General features: G+C 37.3%; 1 protein-coding gene across 1 annotated transcript in view; it reads left to right on the forward strand.

Annotated features, from left to right (window-relative positions):
- The window catches only part of LOC149248297 (histone-lysine N-methyltransferase ATX3-like), a 55029-nt gene extending 32584 nt beyond the window's left edge, over nucleotides 1–22445 (forward strand). Inside the window, exon 2 of the mRNA XM_089448896.1 lies at nucleotides 20496–22445. Coding sequence (XP_089305022.1) covers nucleotides 20496–22445 — 1950 coding nt within the window. The remainder of the gene's footprint in view (nucleotides 1–20495) is intronic.
- Nucleotides 22446–22747: the final 302 nt, after the last annotated feature.

Consider the following 22747-nt stretch of genomic DNA (forward strand, 5'->3'; position numbering starts at 1 on the left):
CCAACTCCCACATGAGCCTAGTGATGGCTCTCTGCACAGGCCCAGGTAACTGTAAATCAAACTATTGTGATGTTGGTTCTATTAGCTCCAAGCAAGAAAGGTTAGCCCTTTGTAGCTCTCCCAATCCTCTAACTCTCCTAGAAAATGATTGATCACTGGTAGCTCCAAAATCCTGTTGCGTATTCTCCAGCTAGCTAGAAATGTGTACTCCCTATTGTGGTTGAATCGTAGTGTTGTAACACACTCCCAGAACTCCTAAAATACTTATGGAACTGCCTCTCTAGGGCGGGCACAGATGGTCCCCCGAAGTAGAGGTTGAATCTCTGACTTAAGATATTCATGGCTAAACAGTTGAGAGTTTCTCCCTCCTTATAACTCCTTGGGCCTCCCTACCCTCATGTGGGCCCCTGCATCCACCTATTCGAATTTCCCTCCAAGCTATTTGAATGGGCCAATTCGAACTCCCATGTTGGCGGCCCCCACATTCCACTAGCAACCAAATAAGTCGAATTGCCTTTTAAGTCCCCCTAGGTCCCACTATTGTTCTAGGTCTCTTAGGCCATAGTCGATCTCATGTTATGGGCAAGGGAGTGACCATAAACCTAAATTCGCTCTCACGAGCTTGCTTGCCGGCAACCAAAGACCAAAATTGCTAGTTCATTACTAACAACCTAGGATTTAAGCCACTTTTTCACTCCTAGAGACTAGGTCACTACCCAAAATGGAGTGATAGCTTAAAATTAGTAAAAGTATAGGGAAAAAATGATGCAAAAGCAATAATTTGAGCAAGACCATAGCCAGACCCCTACTAGCCATGACATGAATTTCGTCAAACATATCATCAACATGTAACCTACATGTGTGAACAAAAGAATTAAGTGTAGGGATCTCATACTTACCTGAGAATTGCTATGAACCATTATTCCCTCATGTCAATTGTTGCATTATCATATATTAGGTCATAGACACATTATCCATTCATGTCCAAGTCAACACATGTTTAGAGCTATACATAGTTTCTGTTATAAAATACACATATAACTAGCATAATAGGAATAGAAAAACCAAAAACATATAAGCCATCAAAATCCACATATACATCATTATATTTACCAATGAAAATCAAGGGAATGAATTTCTCATTAATGAATGTAATGAACCAACCGGAGATGGGACTACCACATTCCATTTGACCATAGACTAGTTGAGCCAAGTCTCTCTTCAGCCAATCACCCTCGTTCCATATTGCAAGCATGAATGTGGGACTCTAACCAAAAGAACCAACTAGGAAATACTGAGGCTAAACCACCTCACCCTCATCAAAAGATATCAGGCTTTACTATAAACCATCCCGAATCACTAGGCAAACACAATGAACACATCATAACAGGATTTACCGTGATCTCCACCAGATCACTAGGCCAAACAATCATGGATGCCACCAAATTTCTCCACCTACACCATGATGAATTTTCCTTCTGCTAGTCTCACAAGCTTTACTGTAATCCAAACTCAGATCACTAGGCCCTAAACCAAGACCCCCCCTCCAGGCTTTACCACATATCCCAAACTCAGGATTACTAAGCCCAACAGAGAGCAAACAACCTCTTGGATTTACCATATATCATACTATTCACTGACAATGATTCATAGGCCCACCGAGGCAACACAATCTTGGCTTTACCACAACCCACAGTCTAGCTTAGGGGTCACTAGGCCAATGGATTTATCGTGATCCACGGTCTAGTTCAGGGACCACTGGGCCATTTGCTTTATCATTCAAAGATCCACCCCACTCAGTTTTGATTCCATCTGGCAATCCAACTCAACCAAAACATGAGAACCCCATCACACCATGGCTATCCAAAAATGGCAAGGCTAGGCCAAAAACATTGTTACACCTAAAAAAACCCATACCATGATAGAAGAGAACCACATGCAATACATGCATGCCAAATCTAGCAAGGAAAATACACATTCAAGTCAATACCTACAATGAAGCATGTTGTAACTACTAGATCCTACCTTTTCCTTCATGATCTTTACTTCTTCTCACCTTCTTTTCCTTTCTTTCTCCAATGCCAAAATGCTCCAAGAGAACTCTAAGTGTCCAAGAGTATGAGAGAGAGAGAGAGAGAATAATGAGAGAGCTCCAAAACTCAACTAACAAAAGGTTACCAACTGGTCCTCATAAGCCTTCTTATGAATGAGGCCTCTATTTTCTTCATTTTCCATTATTTTCCTTCAATTTCCTCCTCACATCAAACCTATGACCTTTCACCTTCCTTTTCTCCTAATTTCCATTATTTTCATAAATAAATGTGCCAAAGATGTCATTTTGCCTTTCCAAAGCCTTATTCGTTTCCTTTAAAAAATTCCTTAGCCATAAATAACCAAATGAACACCCTCTAGGATGTCTTGCCACACATTTATCTTGGAATAAGTCTCCCAACAACCGTGCTTATTGATTCTTTACTTTTATTACATGGGATTTTCACCAGGGTTGTTACAGAACCCTCCCCCTTGGTAGACATTGTCCTTGATCTTCAATCACGCATATACCTCAGCAACCCAGTGAAAGAAGACATACTTCTCATGGACCTTTATAACACAACTCGTTGTAGTATTTACAATGAAAGAAATGCTGAAAAGAGAAACAACATGACAACTACCGCATAGTGGAGCTTTATAACATCGCTCATTACGGTATTTACAATGATCATCATGTTGGGTGCCAAACCATGTGACGTCATAACATCATGGTAACATAACCACATGATAGCATAGTAACATGACAACATGCTTCAAATGTTCTTATGCTACTTGTATCATAATCAAACTATCCAAATACATCTTTATCAAAATCTTTATTTTTCTTTCATTTCTTCAGTAGCACCAAATATAGCCTCAATAATTCTCAAGTCTTTATGAACATCTATTTGTAGTACTTTCGTTATTCGGTATCATTCTTACTTCGACGTCTTCATTATGATTATCATAATATGCCCTCCCTCTCAATTAGGGAGATATACCCTTTCTTCTATCCAGGCTCTCTCTCAACTTAGGGATATAAACAGCTTCATAACATCGGAGAAACTTCATTCATGGCATCAAGGTTATCTTTATCATCATCTTCATTACAAACATCTCCAACATCTTGAAGATTATGTACTTGCAAAACTTTATAGCAAGCATAACCAATATAAATATATATATAAGCATGAAGTCAACTATATCAAAATCATGTCATTATAATGGAAGCATCAAATCATTCATGCTTTAGACATAAAATACCTAAACCTAGTTAGGTTCAAAATCAGCAAGGGTCATATTATTTATATTCTAGACTTCAACTTCTTGCTAGGGTTGTGTATTAAACCCTCGACTCCATCTTTGGGACACAAATCCTTAGATATCAATCATTCAATCAAATAACAATCCAATCATATTACTATACATCTAAGGTTTCAACAATATTCTTTTAGAATTACATGTTAGACTCTATATTTTATCATTGAAACTAAATCATATTGAAAACAATATCATCATATCCTAGAATATCAATCTCTACTAGGATTTTGTTATAAACCCAAATTAAAACATGAACATCAACAATTAAGTTAGCATACTCACATATACATATCTAGGATGCATTTCACATCAATATCTACAAGTAAGCCCAAGACACAAGCATTAATACATCAAAGTTAGATATGCAATAATTTTATTCATACTAGGGTTTCAATCATATAGATGAATATATACGTAGGGTTTCATTCTTACAATCTGTTATGAAACCAGCTCAAGAAAAGATAGAAAAGATAGATCAACGCCTTAGAATTCAGCCTCTTCGAGGGGGAAACCTCCTTTACATTACATAAATGAACAATTCTTGGATGATACAAATGACAAAACCTCCTTCCTATATATAGGAGTCTAAGGAGTCACAATATAATCCAGCCGACCTAACAATAATAATATAAAGCCACAAAATAACAATAGAGGGATTCTATGGGGCACAAAAATAACAACATGGGGGTAATAGGGGCACAACAATATAAATAAGGGGTACAACTACAATAGTAATGGGGTAATCACTAGTATTATAGGGACCCAACATGCTCCTCTCCTTCAAAAAAGTGTTTTCCTCAACGCTTGAGTAGTTCTAGATACTTCTGCATAAAATTCTCATCCTCCCATGTGGAATCCTCAGCGGATAAGTTCTTCCACTTGATAAGATACTCTGAAATTGGTCGATTTCGTAGCTGTTAAGTTCTTGTTTCTATGACTGCTTCCGGTTCAAATATAATTTTTCCTTCCTCGTCAAGTTCTGGCAATATTGTTTGAACTGGGAGCTTGTCGCCTATAACCTTCTTTAAACATGAAACATGGAAAACTGGGTGCAATCGAGAAGCTGCAGGAAGCTCCAATTTGTATGCCATAGTACCAATCTTTTGCAACACCTTGTACGGACCATAATACTTTGGTAATAATTTATTATCCTTCTTAGCTTGCTTTAGGGACATTTGCTTATATGGTTGTAGCCGTAGGAATACCCAATCACCTACATCAAAACTTCTTTCACTGCGATGTTGATCTGCCTATTGTTTCATTCTATTTTGTGCCAACACGAGGTTATCCTTTAAGAGTTGGAGGACTTGTTTTTGATGTTCGATGTGATGTTCCACTGCCTGAACCTTAGAATTTTATCTTAAATATGATGTGATGGATGGTGGTTGATACCCATAAAGTGCCATAAATGGGGTCATTTTTGTTGCTGTATGGAAGGAAGTGTTATACCACCATTCAGCCAAAGGCAACCATTTGACCCATTGTGTCTGTTTATCAGATACAAAGCAACGAAGATATCCTTCCAAACATTTGTTTACTATCTCAGTTTTCCCATCAGATTGAGGATGATAAGATGAGCTATGAGCTAACTGAGTACCAAGACAAGAAAATAATTCTGTCCAAAAATTTCCAGTGAAAATGGGATCTCTGTCACTTACAATAATCTTTGGGTTTCCATGTAGCTTTTGAATTGTTTCCATAAATGCAGTAGAAACTGTACTGGCTTTAAATGGATGTGATAATGCACAAAAGTGTGCATACTTGGTAAGTCTGTCAACTACCACCATGATGACACTCTTTCCCTCAGACTTGGGTAAACCTGTGATAAAATCCATTGAAACCTCCTCCCAACGTTGGCTTGGAATGGATAAAGGTTGTAATAGACCCGGTTTCTTAATTGTTTCAACTTTATTTTGTTGGCAAACCAAACATTCCGCCACAAACTTTTGAATATCTGATTTAAGGCCATCCCAAAAAAATTCCTTCTTAACCCTGTGGTAAGTTTTTAAAAATCTTGAGTGCCCTCCTAAGGGAGAAGTGTGCAATTCCATAAGAATCTTTTGTTTTAGTTGGGAATTCTTACAGAGGTATAAGCGATCTTTGTACCATAATGAATCATTTTGCCAGCTAAATGTATCAGACGTACTGGAATCTTGTTGTAGCTTTCGAATAAGTGCCCACACTTCTTCATCATTCTTCCATTCCTCCCTTGCTTCGTTTATCCAATCTGGTTGGATAATAGAAATGGCGAACAACAATGCTTCCACATCCTCATCCTTTCTTGAGAGTGCATCTACCACCACATTTTGCTTCCCTTTTTTGTAGATGATTTCAAAGTCATAACCCAACATCTTTGTGACCCACTTTTGTTGCTCTTCAGAGGATAATCTTTGTTCTAAAAAGTATTTAAGGCTATCATGATCCGTTTTTACCTTGAAGTGTCTTCCCATTAGGTAGGGTCGCCATTTCTTAAGTGCATGGAGTATTGCCAACATTTCCTTCTCATAAATAGCTTTGCTTAAAAACTTTCCCTTGATTGGACGACTTTCAAAAGCAATGGGTCTTTCATCTTGCATTAGAACAACACCAATTCCATTTCCTGAAGCATCACATTCCACAATAAAGGTTTTTGTGAAGTTCGGTGTAGCTAAGACCGGTGCTTGGCACATTGCCTCTTTAAGATGTCCAAAGGCCTTTGTTGCTTCCGGAGTCCATGAAAATGCATCTTTCTTCAATAATGTTGTTAGAGGTGCTGCTATTCTCCCATAATTCTTAACAAACTTGCGATAATACCCTGTCAACCCAAGAAATCCTCGCAGATGCTTTATGGATGTGGGGATTTTCCATTCCTTAATGGCTTTAATTTTGCTAGGGTCTACCTTAACTCCTTCATGAGATACAATATGACCCAAATATTCCACCTCCTGGACTCCAAAGAAACATTTGGATCTTTTTGCATATAATTGTTTCTCCTCCAATAGTTGTAGCACCCTGTCAACATGTTCAACATGATCCTTCCAAGACTTGTTGTAGATTAGTATATCATCAAAAAATACTAACACAAATTTTCTAAGGAATGGTTTGAAAATTGAATTCATCAAACCTTGAAATGTTGAAGGTGCATTAGTAAGGCCAAAAGGCATGACCAAAAATTCATAATGACCCTCATGAGTTCTAAATGCCGTTTTCAGAATGTCTTCAATCTTCATTCTGATTTGATGATATCCCAAACGAAGATCCAACTTGGTGAAGTAAATTGATCCATGCAATTCATCCAGTAATTCATCAATGATAGGAATGGGGAACTTATCTTTAATAGTGAGCTTGTTGAGCTCCCTATAATCCGGACACATGTGCCATGATCCATCCTTCTTGTGCACCAATACTACTGGAGCAGAGAAAGAACTTTGACTTGGTTGAATTATACCAGCCTCTAGCATTTCTGCAACCATACGTTCAATTTCACTGTTTTGGACATAGGGATATCTGTACGGCCTGATGTTTGGAGGAACACTTCCTGGAATCAGATGAATAGCATGATCATGATCACGCATAGGTGGGAGACCTTTGGGAGTCTCAAATACCTTGGAATGATTGTCCAGGACTTTTTGGAGATCTGGAGAAATAGATGATTCCGATGTGGAAACATCTAGCGAACATAATTGTGCAATTACACCTCTTTGCTCCTTTTTTAGAAGCTTTGTCATACCATTAGAGCTGATTATCTTTCCTGGTTTCCCTGCAATACCCCTTAATTCAACTTCCTTTCCTTCCGTAGAAAATTTGATGAAAAGTTCTTGAAAATTAAAAGCTATTGTACCCAAGGATTGTAGCCATTGGACTCCTAGTACAACATCAACACCTCCCATTGGAATGGAAAGCATTGGGCTAGTCAATACATATTCTCCCATGGATAGCTTGATATTATGGCACCTTCCAGAGAAATTTATTGTTCCTCCATTTGCAATCATCACTTGACACTCTGGTGCTGGATATAGGAAGCAATTCAATTCTTTTGCTACATTACAATGAATAAAATTGTGGGTGCTTCCTGAATCAATCAACACTATTACCTTTTTCTTCTTGATTTGTCCTTCTATCTTGATGGTTCGAGGAGTGGTAATTCCCGCCAATGCATTACAAGATATGGTCGGATTTATTTGTTCTTCATCTAGGCTTTGTTCCTATAGTATATCTTCTTCTTTTGACCTTTCTTGCTCCTTTTCTTCTTCCTCTTCACAATCTATGTAGAATAATTTCTTCTCAGCACACTTATGACCTTTAGTGTATTTGCTATCACAACTGTAACAAAGCCCTTTTGCTCTTTTTTCTTCAAATTTTTGTGGTGTCAACCTTATAGGTTGTGGAAGACTAGGGGCAACAACACTTCCGTCTTTATAGTTGTGAGTGGTATGCTTCCTGGTTGCCATAATTTTGCTTTCCATTTTTCTTGCTAACCTGAATGCCTTCTCTAATGAATCAGGTTCCCAAAGGCGAACATCATGTTGGATATTATCCTTTAAAGACCCTATGAACACATCAATCCTATGCTCCTCTGGAATATCTTTTACCCTTATGTTCAATTTTTGGAACTCCTCAATTTGCTCCATTACTGAACCCTTTTGTTTGAGACTTATCAATTGGCTAAAAAAAGTGTTGCTTTTTGTATCTTCATAATGTGCTATCAATTCTTCCGTAAAAATTGCCCAAGTGATAAATTGTTTACGAGAGAAAAGCCATTGATACCATACAAACTGATTTGGTTCCAAATATACAGTTTCCATACGTACCTTTTGTGTGTTTTTCACATTATTGAGATCGAAGAACTGCTCCATCTGTAATATCTATGTGGCGGGATCCTTGCCATCAAACTTCCTCATATCGATTTTTGGAATATGGTGGGTCTTCGATCCAACATTAGAGTCTATGGAATCATGATTAACATTAATTTTGTTCACATCATGAGTTTCCTTTACAACCTTTTCACCATTAGTAAGTATTTCTTGTAGAACATTTGTCAAAACTGTCTTCAAATCTGCCATGTCTGTCTTCAAATCTGTCTTCAAATTTGCCATGTCTCTCTTCAAATCTGTCTTCGAATCATCCATCTTAGCTTCCATGCCCTTTATCTTAGATTCCACGCCATTTATCTTAGCTTCTGTTAGCTTTTGTGAGCGTGACATTTTTTGCACTTGTTCTTGTAATTTAGATATATCATGTAGCATTTCTTCCTCTTCTTCATGAGTCATGCTAGAGCTTTCAGGTTCCTTACTAGGTGTTTTCATTTTCTTTCCTCGGGGCATCAGTTACCGATAATAATGCTTTACTATGCCCTTTGGATTCCGTTAAACTAAGCTTACACAAAAATTTTAAAAAACTACACACCTTTTTTCACTTTATAGAAGTCTGATATTGAATCTGATGTATCTCTGTAATTTCGAATCATCCAGTTCTGAAATTGCAACATGTAGTAGCCTTCTACATCCTCTTTCCAATGCCACAAGTATGACCCAAATTGGATTCTCCAAGGAAGAGTTATGTGAAATCTCCCACAGTGACTTGCTTTTAGACTAGTTCAGTAGAGCGAACTTGTACGACGTGCTGCGAGTCACTGTTTCAACCTTTGGATCTGAAACTCACATACAAGAAAGTAAAATCTGTCCTCTTTCTATACCTTCTTACGAAATTTTAATCCGATCCCCAGAGAGAAAGTTATGACGATTTTCCCCGGGTCACCTGCTTTGAATGTAATTCAGAAGTCTGCAAAAATACCAACTTCCTCAGATCATATCTCCGCAAATATCGTGCTAAAAGCTCTGAAATTTGGACCCAAGGTTCAACGTGATTTCTACTCAAATGGGTTTTTTTGAGATTTCTAAACCGTTACAGAAATAAAGTTATAGCGAAAATGCCACGATGACCTGTTTAGAGCAGCGAAACCCTAGAATCCAAAGCTCTGATACCAAATGTTATGAAACCAGCTCAAGAAAAGATAGAAAAGATAGATCAACGCCTTAGAATTCAGCCTCTTCGAGGGGTTAAACTCCTTTACATTACATAAATGAAGAATTCTTGGATGATTCAAATGACAAAACCTCGTTTCTATATATAGGAGTCTAAGGAGTCATGTGAAGAATCCAGCCGACCTAACAATAATAATATAAAGCCACAAAAATAACAATAGAGGGATTCTATGGGGCACAGAAATAACAACATGGAGGTAATAGGGGAACAACAATATAAATAAGGGGTATAACTACAATAGTAATGGGGTAATCACTAGCATTATAGGGACCCAACACAATCTTACTATAAAGGTTTTGTTCACAAACTCTAAATCACCAAATCCTAAAAATATACGGTTTTTATCATAGCATTTTCAAAACCATAAAATTTAAAAGAATAGGATTTATATACATTATCAACAACCCCTAAGTAGATTAAGGTTTCATTAATCAACGTAGGAATTTACAGGGTAAGTTCCTCTGAAAGAATACCAAAAGGACACCGCTCACAACCAGATCACAGATCAATACACCGATATTTTTGACGTGGTTAAAACCCTCAAAGAGGGAAGCAGTCCACGGCCGGTCCCAACGTGGCTACTACAGGCAATTTATTAATCAAAGAATGAAAATTTACATAAGCTTCTCTCATGCACGGATTACCCGAACAATGACCCTCCATGCGCTTTAAATAGAACTCATGGACCAATCGGGTGTCAAGCCACGGATCAAGTGTCGGTAATACCGAGGAGAGAGTGAACCGTAGGATCACTACATATCGTGACCGTCGGATTGTAAGTTACAAAATGTACAACGGTAAAGAAACACACTTTACCTAACTCTATACCTAACTCTATACCAGACCAAGTTGAACTTAACTATTTCCTATGTGTCGGAATATCCTAACATCCCCCCTTAAGAACAACTTGGGATAGGATTGAAGGATTTACAAATATGACACAATAGGAGAAGGAAGGAGGCACTAGAGCCTATCCCCCCTTAGTGACAACTTCCTGAACTCCAAGCATGTATCGAAGTTTAGTGAAGTTCGCCTCTGTGAGAGCCTTTGTGAAGATGTCTGCAACCTGATCATCTGTTGAACAATATTGCACTTCAAGAACATGGTCATGAATGAGCTTTCTGATGAAGTGCATGTGTAGTTCAATGTGTTTGCTGCGCTGATGCTGGACTGGATCTTTGCATAGCTGAATGGCACTTTGATTATCACACCAAAGTGTGGTTGGATGCTGCTACTCAAGGCCAAACTCTGATAGGATCTGACGAAGCCATAAGGCTTCCTTACTAGCTTCCACGGCACCACGATACTCTGCTTCTACTGACGAAAGAGAAATGGCAGCCTGTTTCTTACAAGCCCATGTAATAGGTCCTGAACCAAGAGTGAAGACATAACCGGCAGTAGACTTCTGATCATCAGGGTCACCAGCCCAATCAGAATCAGTCAAACCAACTAATAGAGGAGCTGCTTTGGCACTGTAATGAATCCCAAACTGTACTGTACCTCGAACATAACGAAGTATTCTTTTGGCTGCTTTCCAATGACTTTCACGGGGGTTTTGCATAAAACAAGCAACAAGGCCAACAACAAAGGAAAGATCAGGACGAGTATGGGTTAAATACAAGAGTTTTCCTACAAGTTGACGGTATAAGGTAGCATCAACTTCAGGAGAAGTACAAGAGACTGAAAGTTTGACTCCAGACTGAAAGGGAGAAGGGGCTGGCTTATAGTCTTCCATGTGAAAATGACGAAGAATATCACAAGCATACTTGGACTGGGAAAGGGAAATACCCTCCTTGGATTGCAAGACTTGAAGACCGAGAAAATAGTTTAAGTGTCCTAAGTCTGTCATTTCAAATTTCTTTTTAAGGCTGGACTTCACATGGTTGAAAAGGTTGGGATCACTACCAGTAAGAATAAGATCATCAACATAAAGAACAAGGATGATAAGAGAGTTGCCCACTTTCTTGGTGTAGACAGTATTGTCAGAATGACACCTAGAAAAGCCAGATTCTAAAAGAAAGCTATCCATTTTGGCATACCAAGCCCGAGGAGCTTGCTTGAGACCATAAAGGGATTTCTTAAGTCGAAAAACAAGGCTGGAGTCTGTTTGTATGAAGCCAATGGGTTGTTCCATATAGATTTCTTCCTGCAAGTCCCCATGCAAGAAGGCAGATTTAACATCCATCTGATGAACTTCCCATTTTAAAGAGGCAGCAAGGGAAAGAACAAGGCGGATAGAGTTCATTTTGGCAACATGGGAGAAGGTTTCAGTGTAGTCAATGCCTTCAACCTGTGAAAAGCCCTTAGCAACAAGACGAGCTTTATGTTTATCAACTTTCCCATCTGGTCCATACTTGGTTCTGTAAACCCATTTACATCTAACAAGTTTGCGTCCCTTTGGTAGAGGAACAAGATCCCATGTATCATTTGTCAACAATGAATGATATTCTTCATTCATAGCTGCTTCCCAATGTGGATGGCCTGAAGCTTCTACAAAAGTGTCAGGATCATGATTTACTGGAGCTTGAGCCAGTAAAGAAGAGGCTCTTTCAAACTGAGAACGTGTACGTCGTTGATCTGTAGGATCACCGGCAAGATCACCTGCTGCATCCCGAGTAGCACGGACCCATCTTGGAAGTTGAGGATCCTGAGAAGGTGGGGAAGGATTATCATCCTCACTTTCATCATCTGAAGAAGAAATGTTTTCAAAAGTAGAAGAGATAGGAAGAGGTGGCACATCCGCCGGACTAGGCTCGCAGGCCGATATATTTTCATCAAATTTTACATCTCTTCTAATGATAACATTTTTGGACTTAAATGGAATAAGTCTATAACCTTTTACATCTTCAGAATATCCAACAAAAGTACATTTCTCACTCTTAGGTTCTAAAGCTTTATGCTTTTCATCTGGAATATGGGCCCATGCTTCACTTCCAAAAACACGAAAGTGACTTACATCTGGTTTAATGGAACTCCAAGCTTCTTCTGGAGTGATATTCTTTAGAACCTTAGTAGGAGTGCGATTGATTATATAATTTGCACAATTAATTGCTTCGGCCCAAAAACTAAGACTGAGTCCTTTAGATTGCAGCATACAATTAGCCATTTCCTTTAAGGTGCGATTTTTCCTTTCAGCTACACCATTTTGTTGTGGAGTGTATGGAACAGTATGTTGCATTTGAATTCCATTTTCGGTGCAAAAGTTGATGAATGTGTTTTTAACATATTCTCCACCATTATCAGTTCTTAGCTTAAGAATTTGATGTCCAGATTGTTTTTCAACAAAGGCTTTGAAGGCCAAAAATGTGTTAAATACTTCGCTCTTGAGTTTTAAGAAGTATACCCAAGTGCGTCTGGAGAAATCATCAATGAAAGTTAAGAAATACTTGCAGCCAGAGAATGAAGCAACAGGAAGTGGACCACATAAATCACTGTGCACAAGCTGTAAAGGGGCTGAGGCGTGCCAAGAGGCACGTTTTTCAAAACTGTCCCGATGATGTTTTCCGAGTACACATCCGGAACAAACACCATCTCTACAAGATACCATAGGAAGACCTGTCACCATATTTTCTTTACATAGATGCTGAAGGGAGCGATAGTTTAAGTGACCAAATCGCTCATGCCAAAGTTTGCTCACTTCATCATTATGAGCAACAAATACTGAGGGAAGATTTGATGACCCAAAGTTGTGAAACTTATACAACCTTGTGGAATCATCAGCAATACCAATAGCTAGAATCTGTTTAGGATCTCTTAGATCCTTGATTACAACATCATGAGGTGAAAATTCAACAATTTTACCTTCACCTAAATGAGTTATCTGATATACAGATAGAAGGTTGTAGGATAAGGTTGGAACACATAATACATCATTAAACTGACCATTGTCTAGATGAACAGTTCCAGTCCCTACAACATTAAGAGATCTATCATCACCAACATATATATTTTTGGTGTTACAATCATTTAAAGAAGAAAACATGGCTTGGTTTTTGGCCATGTGATAAGAGGCTCCAGAATCAATGAGCCACTCACGAGAAGGAGAAGAAGAAGATACATTTAATGCATAACCAGACTGAGATGATTGACAACGAAATGCAGAAAGTGCCATTCCAGAAGTTGAAGTTGAAGTATGCTCCACATGGATGTTATGTTTCTTCATTGCGGCTTCCAAGGCTTCCATCTTCTTAAAGCATTTAGATTCTAAGTGGCCATCTCGATTACAAAAGTTAAAATGTCTATCAGTCTTCTTCCATTTGTTTTTATTGGTCTTATCATTTTGCTGAAATGATCTTTCATTTTGAGGCTGAGATTGCTTAGGACCCTTGTTTGGTTTAGGACCATTCTTTTTAGGATATGACTTCTTAGGATTCTTTGAATTTGGTTGCTGCTGGGCGGCTAACGCTTTCTTGGAAGAGTTTCCAAGATTAAGAAGACCAAGGTGTAAGAGTTTTTCTTGTTCTCTTATTAAGGAATCACAAAAGGAGTCAAAGGAAGGGGCCTTGTAGTCTTTTCCTTGACAAATGAAAGCTTCCCTTGTAGAATGGAAAGTGGAAACAAATACAGAGTAGGCTGGTCCCAACTTAGTAAGGATGGAATAAATAAGGTTACCATCTTCTTTCTTAACCTTAACACCTTCCAAGAGATATCTAAGGGTCTTGAATTTGGACAAGAAATCTTCAATGCAAGAAAAATTATTAGGATCCAAAGTAAGCAACTCATTTTCAAGTTGATGGGCTCTAATTTGATTTTTAATCCCAAAAACTTTAGCGATTTTTTCCAATGCTTCATGAGGAGTCTCAAGTTCTGCAATATGGAATCTAAGATCAGGAGAAATAGACATCCCTATCAAACCACGTGCTTGATCTTGTCTATTTTCCCATTTTGCAGCCTTGTCTTCATCTTTTGGTTTCTTCTCTTGGTCTGTGGCTATTCTGTAGAGACCTTTACTTCTAAGTAAATCTTCCATGTAGGCTACCCATTGGAAGTAGTTAGTGCTGTCAAGAATGACTTGGCATGGAATTTCCATTTTTTTTTTTAAGAAACTAAAGCTGAAGATGCTTAAAGTAAGTGTTCCAATGGATAGATCTCAAAAAATTAGGCTGTTTTAAAAAAAAAACGGCTCTGAGAAAGGCTTCCGGATGAAGAAGTTATGGCTTTTTGAAAAAAATTGTTGAAGTTGCCGGCAAAGTGCGCGAATGTGCAGGAATGAAAAAATCCGCCCCCACAAAATGGAGACTTGAACCCAAGACCTCTACTCTCTTAAAATAGCTTTGAACCAATTGATCTATACAAAAAATTTGAGAGAGGGAGAGAGAGAGAGAGAGAGAGAGAGAGCAGGGGGGGGGGGGCCTTGGTTTGCGTGCTTGCCTAGAGAAAGCTCTTTTTCCCTACAAAACACAAAACACAAAACCCAACACGAATATGCAAAGAAAAACGAACCTTGCAGCTCGAAGTTAGCTTTAGCCAAAAAAAACTAGATATTTTTTAAAAAATGAACCTTGCGGCTCAAAGTTAGCTTTAGCCGAAAAACTAGATATTTTTCTCAATGTTTCTGATTTTCCGAGATCACACTAAGGTGCAGGGAAAAGAGCATACGCATGAGAAAAATCCTTCCGTTCTGTTTCTGATTTGCCCAGATCGCACAGAGTCGCAGGGCAAAGAGCATACGCAGAAATGAAAGGTATAGATCTAGTTAAAAAAAATGGCTAAATAAACCGAAACCGAAATAAGCAGAGAGAAAATAACAGTAAACTGCAAAAACACTGCATACCTCCCGATCTGAAAAATGACGCAGCTAGGGCTACCAGAAACCTTTTCGCGTGAAACGAAAGGGGTTCCTCACTGGAACAGATGCTCCGAATGTAACAGAGCAGTCCTCTCGGCCCGAAAGCAGTCGGAAACAGCATATCTAGGAAACGACAGCCGCATGCAGTTCTACCGGCTTCAGATTTGGATCACCAACGGACGCGGCCCTCAAATAGCTCTGATACCATGTAGGAATTTACAGGGTAAGTTCCTCAGAAAGAATACCAAAAGGACACCGCTCACAACCAGATCACAGATCAATACACCGGTATTTTTGACGTGGTTAAAACCCTCAAAGAGGGAAACAGTCCACGGCATGTCCCAACGTGGGTACTACAGGCAATTTATTAATCAAAGAATGAAAATTTACATAAGCTTCTCTCATGCACGGATTACCCGAACAATGACCCTCCATGCGCTTTAAATAGAACTCATGGACCAATCAGGTGTCAAGCCACGGATCAAGTGTCGGTAATACCGAGGAGAGAGTGAACCGTCGGATCACTACATATCGTGACCGTTGGATTGTAAGTTACAAAATGTACAACGGTAAAGAAACACACTTTACCTAACTCTATACCTAACTCTATACTAGACCAAGTTGAACTTAACTATTTCCTATGTGTCGAAATATCCTAACAATTGGCATACCCTTAGCAATAAGAGGTTATCATTTTACAGTGTACCCTAAGGGTTAGGGTTTCACAAGAATGATCAAATGATAGAATAACGAGGGTAGATTTAATCTAATGATTAATCGCCCTAACAAGAATATATGTGATTCAAAACCCTAGACATAACGATGTGAGTAATGTAAAGAAAATTTCAAAAGAAGAATGAACATACCTTTTTCATGAAGAGAACTTTATAACAAAAGTTATAGTCTAAGACATACCTTGAGTTGTTCCCTAAAAAACCGTTTACGACATCAATAATATAATGGATTCCTTTTCAACAGAACTTATTTCATGCTTCAATTCTATCCTTTGAAGCATCTTCCATAACCTTTTTGTATTTTTCAGTCTTTCCTACCAAGGAAAATATAAAGAAAAGGTTATTAGCATATAATACAAACAAATGTTGATATGAGAGGGAAACCAAACATAAAAGAGGAAACAAAGAACAAGATACGTATCTTTTGATAAATTGGTGAAGCCTCCCTCTTAATCCAAATCTTTCTGAGGGATACCTGCAAAAAATTTCTAACAAGACATGTTAGACCTAAAAACTTTAGAAATCAAAACATAAAAGAAAACAATGCAAAACTTAAGATTGAAGGATATGCAAGGGATAGTATTCCCTAAGAGTATTTGGCAAATAGATATTTTATTTCAGATTCTTCAATCTTGTTTCTCTTAGTTGGATCCTTAAACAAAATCCAACATTTTTCTTACAACTTAAACAAAATCCAACATTTTTCTTACAAGAATAAGATCCATTCTCTTCTTCCATGCCCTGTAGTTGGAGGCTCCTTCTAGCTTTCTTTCTAACTTCATTAAGTTTTTCGTATTGATATATTCTACTCCTTGTGACCTTTCTTGAAACCCTTTTCTTATATCTCTCTTTTCAATAGATCTCCAATCAACCTTTTTCCTTCTTCTTCACCTTAGCTCTGATACCATGTTAGAAAATTAGAAAGACAAAAATATCTTCTTATGTTGATAATTATTTGTGATATATTTGTTTTCTTTATTAACTTTCTTATGTTTTTCTTTCATCTTTGTTTCATCAAGAAATCATCAAAACAAAAATATGAAGATCAATGGCACCAAATGTAGACACTCAAATAGGGCTAAAACCTTTCTATAAGGGAAAATCCAGTCAAACTCTTCCACTATCAAAATCAAGTTGAGATAGAAAATGACCCTAGACCAAATACCTTCCTCCTCCACCAAGTCAGCTCTTCCTTCCAATAGATGATTTCTCCCAAAGTCACCAAGTTTCAGCTTCTCAAAAGAAACTTCAACCTAGAATTTTGACTCCAGCTTCAGAACTTCAACCCTTAGCTTCAGAATTTCGACCCAACTTCAAGAATACAATTTCAGCCCTTCTAGTAGCTCATCAGCTTCAAATGTGTGTGTGAGAGAGAGAGAGATAATTTCAACTTCTTGTGCTTGATGAAGACCTCCTTATCCTTCGCTAACCCTTTCCTTCTTGTCCCTTAGATTTCACACTTTTTCTTGACGCGGAAATTGCAGATCGAACTTGATGGAAGAGTACTCCAAATGAGATTGAGTTGTTTCTTTATATAGGAGATTTTTCCCCTCAATTAGGCTGACTTGTCCAATTTGAGGCCGACTTGGTGCAGGAGGCCTAGAAGACCTAATTTACATCAAAATAAATTTATTTCTTGACAAATGAAGCCCAAGAAGTGTCTTTTACATTATGAAATAGAAAAAGACACTTGACATAAACCCTAGAAGCCTACAATGGAGGATTTTACCTATAAACCATTGGTCCAAGCATGAAACTCATACTTTAATAAATCAATTTCTTTTATAATAAAAATTAATTTTCTTTCTTTTGACAAATACATTACATCATGACTTAAATACAATTATGAAGACCGACACTAATTACATTCTTCAACACCTCTTTCTCACTCCCCCCCCCCCTCTCTCATTTTATCCCTGCCTCTTTCCCACCCCGCACCCCTTCACTTTCCCCCTCTCTCGCTTACCCACTATCCCACCCTCTTTTCCTCTCTCTCCCCCCTCTCCCTCTTTCCCCCTCTCTCTCCCTCTATCCCCTCTTTGCCTCTTCCTTTCTCATTATTTCCCCCTCTGTCTCCCTCTAGCCTCTCTCTCTCTCTCTCTCTCTCTCTCTCTCTCTCTCTCTCTCTCTCTCTCTCTCATGCCCCTTCTTTCCCTCGCTCTCCCATGTCCCCCTTGCTCTCTTTAATCCTTCCATCCCCCCACCTCAACCTTAACCCTTTCCCTATTTGTTATCTCTAGAAACATGTGTACGTTCTTGGAGTTAAAAATGTACAAGTGTTTCTAGAGCTAGAAATGTGTGCACATTTTTAGAGCTACGAACATGCATATGTTCCGAGCTCTAAGAATGTGCACATCTTTTTTGAATTTAAAATTTTCCCAGGTGGGAAGCTTATGTGCATGATGTTTTGGTTGCTTCTGATATAGGTTTGGGATAAAGTGTAATTTTGAAAAAATATATATTGATAAGAACAATATGTCTTTACAATTCTACAATTTTTTGTAGTGAAATTTCATTATTTAAGTACTCCAATTTAGCACTAATGAAAACATATGCATTATATTTCGCATGACAAATATCATACACTATTAGAAAAGCTCAAAATTCACACAGTTTTACATCATTTCTATAGGTAAAATTCATTTTTAGGAAAGCTAATTAATTTTCCTACATTGCATCTTTTACACCACATTTAAATTCATTGTATAAGTACTTCCAATCATTAAGTACTTCCATTCATCCCTCCAAGTTAGTAGATTATTGCATTGCCACTAACATGCTGTGAGATATCATCCTCATCCCTTTCTTTGTATACATATATAATCATCTTACTTAAAAGAAATACTATGATAAATTTATTGTAAATACCTACTAGTAAATCAATATGTCATATGACATTATGATTGAGCGGAGAGGCTCATTCTACAACCTAATGTGAAGGCTATGTGTAAGTATATTTGTCCCTCTTAAAATAAAAATAAAATATTCTCTAAATAGAAATCTTAAAATAAATACAAAATATTCTCTAAATATAAAAGTGATGTCAGCTATAATAAAAAAGAAAAAACTTATAAGTAGGATGTTTAAACCTTATATTTTTCAAAAATATTTTAACACTTGATATTAACTTCATATATATTTATATATAGAAAAAAAATGTTAAAACAAAATATTTTAATGTTCTATAGAATAAAATGTCCAATGTGGGTTATGAATAAAATATTTTAATATTAATTAATATTGACATATACTTAAAAGTATATTAATACCAAAAAAACCAATTGATAAAATGGCTCAATGCACATGTTATATAATTTGATCTTTCTGGGCTCATATTAGATCATGGTTAAGATTATCTATGTTGGTAAATAATTAAATCAGTAGTATTTGTTGAGAAAAAATTCGATATATAATTTATTCATTGCTTTAAGATAAATTATTAAAAAAATATTTGTTGGGAAACAAATTTATATATAGTTTACTCATTGCAATAAGATAAATAATTTAAAAAGTATTTGTTGAGAAAATTTTCTGTATATAGTTTACTTATTGCATTAAGATAACTAATTGAAAAAGTATTTATTTGGAAAATTTTCTATATATAGTTTACACATTGCATCAAGAGTAAGAAAATGTTCAATAAAAAAAATGTTATTATATAACCTAATATTGTTATATATATATATATATATATATATATATATATATATATATGGTTTTTAGTGTATTTTTTTTTATTACTTAATATAAAGAAATTAATATAAAATATAAAATTAATTGATGAAAAAGATACACATTTAAGAATTTAACATAACTTTAATTATAAAATTAAAAATATATATATATAACAAATTTTTTAGTATATTTTTTCTTTTATTATTATTTAATAGGAAAAGATTAATATAAAATATAGAATTAAATGAAAAAAATAAGTATTTAAAAATTTAACATAAATTTTAATTAAAAATTTTAAAAAATAAATAATATATAATTATAATTTATAAAAATAAATAAATATATAATTATAATTTATATGTGTAACAGTGATTTTAAATTTTGATTAAATATTAATAATAATAATAAATAATTTCATGTTAGGGTAATACAAACAATTCACATATGAGACGTTGTCTTGCTGGAATAAAGAATCATTTTATATAATAGATTTATTAACATATGGATAGCATTATTGTAAATTGTTTTACGAATGTATGAATATACTTTGATCCCAAGTGACCGCTTCAGCCCTGGCTACAGCTGTGAGCTCATTCCTGCCTCCTTTTTTAGTAAGTTTAGTTCCAGTTTGGACTCCACGTCGTTAGTAAGTTTAGTTCCAGTTTGGACTCCACGTCGTTAGTTCTCGACTTTTTATGATTGGCTAAATTAAGCTTAATTTGTGTTTTTCTGTAATCCTCCGAGAAAAGTTAGAATAGCAGTTCCCGCCCCTTGGGAGGTTTTGTCGTGCAACCTTTCATCTCCAACGGCTCCGGCAACAGATGAAACAATGATCAGTTAGTGCAAAGCTTTTAAAGGCTCGCACTATCCTCCAGCCAACTGTCTCAATGAATTCGAACTAAGGTTTGCAATACAAATTCCAGGCAAGGCAAAGTTCAGGTTGGGTTTCATTGAGGTTTTACTTTAGCATGGAGAATTCTAGGAAGAGAATTAGAGATGTGAGACGCCACAGCCGCGATGGGGAATCATTGGGGTATGGATTTTGCCGCCATAATAGCGCGGATGAGGACAGGACGCCTGCAAATGGGAGGCTTCAGGATCTGCTTTGCGCTGTTAAGGATGAATCAGCGAAATTCAGAAATAGACCAACTAAGCGCATGAAAAGTACGGACACCGGGAAAGGCATAAAATTGAAAGGTCAAAACGCTACAGTAGAGGTTGGTGGAAGCATCTATCCTAATGAACCCAATAAGAAGCAGGTGACGGAGGAAAATCAGAAGGAGCAGCAGTATGATGATTTTAGGGTTTCCAACCCATCTTCTCTAGTGGGGTTTGAATGTTCAGAGGGCCCACGTCTTGAACAGTTTGAGGTACGTGATGTCATTTGGGTGAAGTCTAAGAGGAGAAAGGACAGACCTGTTTGGCCCGCTGAAGTTATCCACCTGGTGAAAGATGCCCCAGAATCTATGCAGAGCGTTTGTGTTCCTGGAAGACTTTGTGTTAAGTTTTTACACATTAAAAATAACTTGGACTGCGCATATAGATTGGTTAAAGAAAAAAGGGTATTCCCATTTTGGGACTTTAGGACATTAAAATACAAGAGTCGGAAATTCTTGAAAAGCTCTTCTAAGGACCTTAAGGATGAGTTTTCTGAGGCAATTGACGAAGCCACAAAAGCATATTTTTGGTCTGGATACAGGGTTATGCAAGATCAAGAAGAAGAAACAACGTGCAGTAGCTGTAACGAGAAGTTTCCCGCTTCAGGATTATTACCATCTGTTCAGGTGAAGCAGCGGCGTACTTCATCTGCGAAGGTTTTGTTGATCTGTCGACCTTGCTACAAGTTGTACAAGTTCAATCAGTACTGTGGCATTTCCATGAAGGTACGGAATCCCACGTTCAAAACAGGTTGGCTTCAATGTCAAAAATGCAATGTTTGGGTTCATTATAATTGTGATAATATAAGTAGTGAGCAACTAGAAAACCTAGATAAATATTCCTGTCCTCAATGCACGCCGAAGCAACCGGCCCTGGGAACCTCTCTAATTAAGGAGAAAAACAATAAGCCTTTCAGTGTTCCAGAGCACCTTACTGTTATTTGTAATGGCAAGGAGGCGAATTATGTGACTAATAGCCACTTAATTCTCTGTGAATGCAATGAATGTGAAAAAGGTAAGTCAATGAGCTTGTCGCAATGGGAAAAGCACGTGGGCTCTAAGATGAAGAAATGGAAGCAAAGTGTTAGACTCAGCGGTTCCAATCAGCATCTCATTGATTGGCTTAACAAGGCCTGTGAATCTGGGGTTCATGGCCTTGGATTCTTTACCCAGGAAGGGCAGATGCCATTCAGCAATAGGGAAAGAGAATTAAGAGGATGGCTGCTGGAACCATACGAGCCAATCCAAGAAACCTCGATACTAGAAACGTGTGCAATATGCCGCCGAGATGAAGATTGGCATTATAATAAATTCATCATCTGCAATGGATGTAATATTGGATTTCATGAAAATTGTTATGGTGCAAGTGAATCAGGGGAAGACTGGCTTTGCACAGCTTGCCAGAGTTTAAAGACAGACACTACTCCACAACGCTGCTGTCTCTGCCCTGTGATGGGTGGCGCCCTGAAACCTACAACAACATCTGGATTTTGGGTGCATGTTACTTGTGCTTGTTTTACTAATGAAGTAACTTTTGTGAATGATAAAACTATGGAACCTGTTGATGGTATATTGAAAATCAATCCAGACTCTTTTCGGAAGTCATGCATAGTCTGTAACAAAATGCAGGGATCTTGCGTCAAGTGTATGGAATGTGAAACTTTTTACCACCCCACCTGTGCATTAATTGAAGGGTATCACATGGAGTTGTCCTAGTGGAACAATAAAGGAAAGGATGTGTGCACCTACATTTCCTATTGCGCCTCTCATAGGGTTCCAGATCCAAACATGGGTGTAAGAATCCCTGATCTAAATTCTATACTTATGGGAATCCAAAAGGAAGTTGCTGCAGTAACACGTTCAGAAGGTTCATCAGATGAGAGTTCATCTTCAAAGGATGGTAATAATCTAGAAGAAGTTGGACTCTGCAAAATAGAAGAACCATATGCATCTAGAACCTCTGTGCATAATCGTCTGAAAGCAAAATCCGGCATAAGTTCCATAATTCACCAACCTGT

The sequence above is a fragment of the Pinus tabuliformis genome, chromosome 7 (assembly GCF_031772625.1).
Source record: "Pinus tabuliformis cultivar Carrire ecotype Pingquan chromosome 7, CPIR1, whole genome shotgun sequence".
Lineage (NCBI taxonomy): Eukaryota > Viridiplantae > Streptophyta > Pinopsida > Pinales > Pinaceae > Pinus > Pinus tabuliformis.